General features: G+C 40.3%; 1 protein-coding gene across 1 annotated transcript in view; it reads right to left on the bottom strand.

Annotated features, from left to right (window-relative positions):
* Window positions 1-4968: 4968 nt before the first annotated feature.
* LOC138040653 (fibrinogen C domain-containing protein 1-like) overlaps window positions 4969-7500 on the bottom strand; it is a 12591-nt gene continuing 10059 nt past the window's right edge. The window contains exon 3 of the mRNA XM_068886337.1: window positions 4969-5267. Within this exon, the coding sequence (XP_068742438.1) occupies window positions 4969-5267 (299 nt within the window). The remainder of the gene's footprint in view (window positions 5268-7500) is intronic.

Below are 7500 nucleotides of genomic sequence, written 5' to 3'. Positions count from 1 at the left end.
TTCAGAAAGTTTCACCAAATCTTTCTGAACCAAAAAGAGTCGTTTCTCCTGGAAATCAGCGCATCAGTATTCATTTTGCATAAAGGAAAATATAGAAATGAGTACCTCGTTTAGTACTTTCCCATAACTTAGCCTGCTTTTTTCTCGTTAAGGAAAAAAAATGGGCACCATCTCTGTAATTATAACCGCAAAAAACATATATTGGCGACCGACGTCCAGGTAGACGGTTGCATGAATACTACATCGAACCTACTCCCTTTTACCAAACAGCACTCTCCAAGTATTAGAGAAGAAAGGAAATCTATTGCGAGTTCATTTTCAGTTTAAGACATGGATGCATACATTCTCCGACCGGGTAGCCTGCGCGCATAGCTGGTGGTATTGTAGGCCTACGGAATAAAGTTTTGTGGCGGTATCGTGGACGCGCGGAATAAAGTTTTGGCGGCGAAGCCGCTGAAAGCGAGCGGCGAAGCCGCGAGCAGAATGCGGAAGATGACTTTGCCGCCAAAGTTTATTCCGCACGCCTACAATAGCGCCAGCTTCGCAGGCTAACGACTACCGTAGTTGTGGTAGCAGAACCGGAGAAAAACAATGCTGGTTTGACTCGATGCGGAGACATTGAAGTCTAGTTTCAGGCTCACTGATCATATTAAAGTTTCAAAGCAAGGGTTCACGAGTTTTTGTACACAGACAATACTGCTTCCTTCCACTGCTGCGGCCGACAATGATGACGTTGCCAAACCCTCGTGTTCAATATATATCAGACATTTCAATTCTTTATAACGAACAATATCATTTCCCTGGGAGTGAAGGCCTTTTCCTTTGGTTTCCTTTGAGGCTGAGATAGTTTCATTTCCGTTAATTTCGGAAATGCTCGATTTATTTCGAAATTGTATCATCCTTGTGTTTCAAATATCTTTCGAAATAGTTTGTGCCTGATTATTATTAAGCCAAAAAGCCTCAGATACTGGAAGTAACTTAACTTGAATTCTTGGAGTGGATTCGTAAATGATAGCGTTTCCTCTCTCCAGATAACAGTCTAGCAGGAACGTTTTGATCAAGTTGAGGTTTGCATGGAAATATTTGATTTGGTAGTGCCTGACCTCACGGAAGAACAAAAATAGCTGTTGAAATCGGATGTGATGTTGCAACCCCCCGTGGTCTAGGAAAGTTTCCCAGTTAATCATATGGTTTTGTGGTTGCAAAGCTTTTCTCTTTCAGGATGTAACAACAATCTTAATCTCCCTACGTGCCGTTTCGTATCGCGGTGGCAGAGGGACCAAAGTCACTCTACAAGCAGAGCCTCTCTAAAACTTGGCAGAGAGCGGGAAAGAGAAATCGTGTCAAGTCTTTTATGTCGCCGCAGCCCAAGTTTCTGAGCTAGTTACTCCGGTCAAACCGGTTTTCAAAATCGAGCCTTCAGTACGAAAATCAATATGGCGTCTAGGAGTGCGATGGAGACTTGGCCTACGTTTGAGATTGTCTCCAAGCAACGGCTTGCGTATACTCAATAACGATTTAACACGATTTTTGCAGAGTCCTTTCTTTCTTGTCGAATCACAGGCAGCCCAAGCTCAGTATACGTTTCATAGACTTTGTATGGGAAATTAACTTTGAGCTTATAAATGCCAAAATAAGCTGTAAATGTAGAAATAAACTTCACTTACCTCTACCTACAGTTGTCCTCGTCTTTTCTGTGAAATCGGAGGGCAAACTGTGTCCATCCGTTTTAGACGGGTTTGTGGGTTACGAATTTTTACTATGTCGTTAGTTGTCATTTCCCCTCATAAAGAGAAGAAACGCTGGTGACTCGCGGCGATCTCGTCCCACAAATTGCTCTCGCATCACAAAACAACGGTCCGAATCGCCATAAAAGCACCACAGCCTTAAAAGGCCAGATAAATTTCCTATCACATCAACTCGATCTACGCCGGGACCACACAGCGATTTTTGGTGGATGATGTTGGCAAAGTGTTTCAAATTGTCCAATGAGAGTGCAGAATGTAATACGATCGCCATCAAGCTCTTAATGGCCGTAGCCACACCACAGAGGGACCCACACAAACAGTGTGTCTGTTTCAAGTTAGAAAAATAAAGAAATGTGTGGGAAATATTGAAGAGTCCTGATATCGTAAACTTACATCGAGAAATGACTATGTTAAAGCTTAAAATAAATAAACCTACCTCAGTTGTTGTGTATTGTCATTTCTGCGGTTGAAAATGGCGAATTTGAGCGATTTGGTGGGTTTTCATTTGACTGTTACTACACGTTTTTTTCGCTCAAATTCGCCATTTTCAGCCGCAGAAATGACAATGCACAACAAATGAGGTAGGTTTATGTTTATTTTGAGCTTTAACATAGTCATTTCTCGATGAAAGTTTAGGATACCAGGACTCCCACACATTTCTTTATTTTTCGAACATACAAACAGACACACTATTTGTGTGGGCTCCCTGTGAAAGCCGAACATTATTTAGGCTCAGTCTCCAGCCGAGGGCTGGAGACTGAGCCTAAACATTATTTGGAATTCATCCGCCAAAAATCGCTGTGTGGTCCCAGAGTGGAGTTGTTTTGGTAATTTGTGTTTGATAGAGTAATTTTACTTTGCTTTGGTAACCGTATTACTTGATTTTATTTGGAACTTTTTCATAGTATAGTTTTCCAATAACCTCTCACGGTAAATTAGGTCGGGAGAACTAAAATAAAGTTTATTGTGTTGTCGGTGTATGTTGTATTTATCCTCGGCATCTCTGTGTCCTCAATCCCAAAGTATTACATTTTTTGGTTACCACTAAACGATCTCATGAGTAATTCCTCGATCTGATCACCTACTTACTTCTCTGAGAACTCGGCTCTTTCTTGAGATTGTGCGATTTTGCCCGCTACTCGGATTTCTTTCCTGCCAAAACACCGTGAATTACAGTAAAATTACTTGGAAATGTTACCTGCCTTTTACGGGGGTTGAGGGTTGGGGTAAAAGGCGATCAACTTCGACCTTGTCATATTTTTCTCAGTATCACACATGAAACGGAAAAGCAGACATCTGTACGGATTGGAATTAAAAATATTATTATCGCAGGGTATATTGGAAAGCTGACCAGTCATGTTCGATTTAAAATTAAGAAATTAAAAGGAATTTCATTATGAAGAATTATTGTTTGAATAATTGGAGACTTACGATTTTTGGAGACGATGACGATTTTTGCCAACGACTTTTGCATACTGTTCAACTAGCAGTACGCCATGACTTTTGACCATTTACACGCTGACGACTCGTGGACGGACGTCTGTAGTAAGGGTGTCTTCAGTGGACTGATTCGCACGAAGCCGTTTGTAGTGGTGCACCTGGCTACGGAGTCTCATGTAGAGTCGTAGACGAAAATCATAACGTCTAAATCGCCCTCAAGGTTAAATGTTTGTTGATTGCAGAGAAGCTAACTACATTTACTGTTTACACTGCAGTATACCCTGTATTTGCATATGAATGGCGCGTATCAGTAATTGTTAGATGCATCAGTCGTATATGATTTCTGACTACTTCCCACATTTAACGACCACAGTGATTTTCATAATCTCTATTACCAAGAATTTATATACTTAACAAGTTAAAATTAACCTCACATTCACACTGAATCGAAACTGTTAACTGATCATGGCAAATAAAAAAATCTTGGCTTTCAGGAGAGATGGTGTTAACCGAAAGATCCGGATTGTATTAAAGTGACTGGATACGAAAGACTGGAGGATCAGTTTCGTACGTGGCCGGATAGGCGGATACCCCGTGGAAAATCTCAGAAAGTTGATATATTTCCCCTCCACTTATTATGATGAAACTAAGACCACCTCATCATGCGTGCTCTTATGTTATATAACTTTTATAGGAAGCACCGTGCACACGTGAGCCGAACATGCGATTTGTCCTCTTCGCGATCACTATGGTTATACGTAAAGACGGGCATAATCGGTGCAAGACAGGAACAAGTGCGCTAAAAATAATTTTGAATTTTCTTTTGGGTAATAGTACGCGACTGTCGCGTCTGTACAAACACCAGAGATGGCAAGACCAGTGAAATCGATCTTTGAGTGTTTTGACGATATTTGACGAACGACTGTTCGTGCACGTGCCGGGATTACAGTTGGAAATTGCCATTTTCAAGACCCGCTCTAACCACTCGTCGAATTTGATCCTGGTAGTCCCTGGTTCAACTTCCCAGCTGCACTTGTAAATAGCCAACTGGTTTGCCTCCGGCCAGTTGGGATTCTTAACAGTTGTTGTTGTTGTTGTGTTCTGTTGTTTCGTTGATTGTTTCATTGGCCCTGAAAAGCCCCTATGGGGCGTTAAGTAAGTATGTATTGTATAATCATAAAATCTCTAATTTTAGAAAGAACGCCATACATTGCTTTGTATTTTAAAGCTTTTTACAAATATTATTCAGCAATTATCTTTGAAAAATGCGTGGTTACCCCAATTTTCTATTTGGATTTCAACAACAATTGTTAAGAGATCTACGTTTCCTGTATAATCATAAACCGGGACAAAAGTGCCTTTGAATTGATAGGCACAGTAATCAAAAGCAAATCAATATCTTAACTTTTTTTTAGAATGCTACAAATCCTTAATTAAAATGATACACGATATTGTTTCTTGTTTCTGACTACTTGCCATGAAATCGATGTAATGTGTTTATCACCACTACTGAAATGATAACCCAGGGTTTTCAGTAAAAAGTCTTTTTCCGTTTTTTTTTTTTGGCTAACTCGCTGGCTTTGACAATTTGTTTTGGCACTTCTATTGGAGATACACTTCATCTACTTGAAATGAGAAAGTTTGCCCATCTCAATTAACACATACAGGGTTGTTATTTAATCACCAGAGTTTGCAAACCTGAATATGTCCCCAAACTCAGCTGGTATTTTGCTCGCTCGCTTGCCACTGTAACTGAACTGTACTCGGCAAATGCTGTATTTCATGAATGTCTTCCAAGTCCACGCGAAGCTTGTTGCTGCTGCTTACAGTCAGGCGGAATCTTGTCCAGTCCAAGCCAAAACTCTCCATTTAGATTACCAAAGCCTCGTTTGTAGGCGTCCCACGCGCGGAAGAAATCTACTACGGAGCCGTCTTGTCTTTTTTGAAAGACCGTCCACCCTCCGCCAGCCGTTTTTTGATCACAGTACACTTCAAATTCTCCCAAACCATCGGGGTCGATTTTGTACACACCACTGATCTTTTCGCCAGAATTGTAAACATCGGCGCAGTTCTTGAAGACTGAAAATTACAGAAGCAGAATGAATTTCTGTCAGTTAAGTTTTGGTTTCATTCTTATTTCTAACATCTAAAAAGTAAGAATGGGTCGTCATAGAGGAAAATACTATACACATCTGGCATGCAAATGTTTTAGAAGCAATTGATTGACCTAAATTTGAGTGCTTTTTGCGAGGGAACAGATGGGAAAACTTGAAACCACTAATGTCTGAGAAGTGAACAAAGTTTAAAATTTATAACTGCAAACCTTTGTCATAAGAGCCGCCAGTTTGGTTTGTTTTGAGCGCAGCGATTGCTTCTTTGATTTCAGTGAGTTGCTGCTCGATCTTCTTACAGCAGTGTGGTCCGGCGTAAAAGTTGTTATTACACGTTACACTGGGGTTTACTCATCCCAGGGTTTTTTGTTGTTGCACACAGACGTTTTGGCAGTTGTCCCAACAAGAATCCCAGTAAAAAGCAGAGCTAGCTGGAATGCCCATTATGCACTGATGCTTTCAGGAAACTCTTCTATGAAATGGAAGCAAAAATGCAAGTATAAATGATTTCTAAGACTTGTGCTCCAGTTTATTTAGTCTTTCCAAACTAGATTTTTCTTGTCTCCTGCGCTCTATTTTGGGAATGCTGAATCATCGATTCCTAACAATAGGCGCCTTGCACTAAGTAAGTCGCGTGATCTTTTCCGCCATGCGCAGGGGCAAACAAATCGGTTTGCTACTCAGTGACAATGGCTGCTCGTGGGATTCTTACAGCAGTTTGTGGTCGGAAAAAAAAAGATCCTTATCTACTCCTCAAATTTGAATTATTATACCGAAAGTTTACTGTGTTGATCATGCGATTCTTTTGCATTTTTCACTTCTAACGCGCTAGGCGAAAGTTTATTTCAGCTTATTCATGAATTGATCGATTCCGTGATTCATCCGGATAAGCAGACTCATTCATTCGATTTTTGCAAGATTTCCTTTGCCAGGGCGAGGTCTTCCAGTTTTAGGCGATAAGTTAAAATAGCTGAGAATTGAGTCTAGTTGTATGTGTACAAAATGCGAAAAAAAAATCGAAGATTGTGGCTATTTAGCTTGGTTTGATTCGAATTTGATTTTCCAGTGATCCAAGCGTGGACCTCTCACGTTTGCCGAAGTTGACCTTTACAGACGTAGAGAAATATGCCGCACACGAGGCAGTAGACAACTTTCCTTTGACAAGAAGACACTTTCTCAATATTTTATGAGAAGATTTATCCAGTGAAAGAACAGGGGGCACTTTAGGAGTAATTTCGGTAAATATCTGTTTCGGAAGAAGGTGGGTTAGCATTTTCGAAAATTCGAACTCAGACTTTTTCGAGGCGCACTAAGATTTTGGACACTTTTCTCAAACAGACTTCCTATTTTCCTTTTCGGAAAAGTAGTGAAGAGTGTGAAGAGTGCGTAGAAATTTCGAAACCACATTGAAGAACGCTAGTGAGTTGAGCAGAGTCAACTGTGACATTGGAATAAAATTTGAAGATTTATCATAACTTCTTCTATCATTTTGGCCAGAGTTTGTTTGAGAATCGTATCTTAAGCGCAACCGTCCCTTAAAATTTTCGGGGAAAAAGAACGACGTGCAAAAAGTAATGTTATTTTTTTTTTTTAATAAGTCCGTCACGGATGCTAGAACTTTTCGGAAGAAGTAATGACTACTTTGACAGACCTGACCGAAATTCCCCTAGAACATCCGACCAGATAATATTTTTGAAGGACAGCTTCAGAGTCACTAAAACGAGCTTTTAAAAGCATTGTGGAAACCATTTTATCTAATTCCGACAAGTTTTAAGACAACCGGCCGTTGGTGCCACGAAGAGAAAACCTCGTACGGAATGATGGAATATCATTGTCGAGCGGCGCGTTATTCTCATCTTTGATTGATGGGTACCGTGCTTCAGAATAAGCATGTTTATCAGAGATCATTAACAAAAAATTTAGACAGAAGAAAGCCTTTATTTTAGCACGATGATGGAAAAAAGCGAGCTCAGATTTGCTGTTGACTAAAATTAAAAAAAAAAACATATTGATTCAGGTTTTATATGCAGCCATAGAGCTATGGACCAATTTATAAAACAAAAACGAGGCCGCGGCCCAAGTAGAATGACTTTTTTCTTTGACAAGGAGGAGCCTGACATGTTTGCCATTGAAGCTTGCCTTCATTTGCTATTTTTGGAGAGCTTTGCTGGCCTCGGGAAATAGTCGAACAGTTGACAAAA

This window comes from Montipora capricornis, chromosome 3, assembly GCF_036669925.1.
Source record: "Montipora capricornis isolate CH-2021 chromosome 3, ASM3666992v2, whole genome shotgun sequence".
NCBI classification, from domain to species: domain Eukaryota; kingdom Metazoa; phylum Cnidaria; class Anthozoa; order Scleractinia; family Acroporidae; genus Montipora; species Montipora capricornis.
Note: the sequence above shows the minus strand (reverse complement) of the source record. Positions and strands in the feature narration are given on the sequence as shown.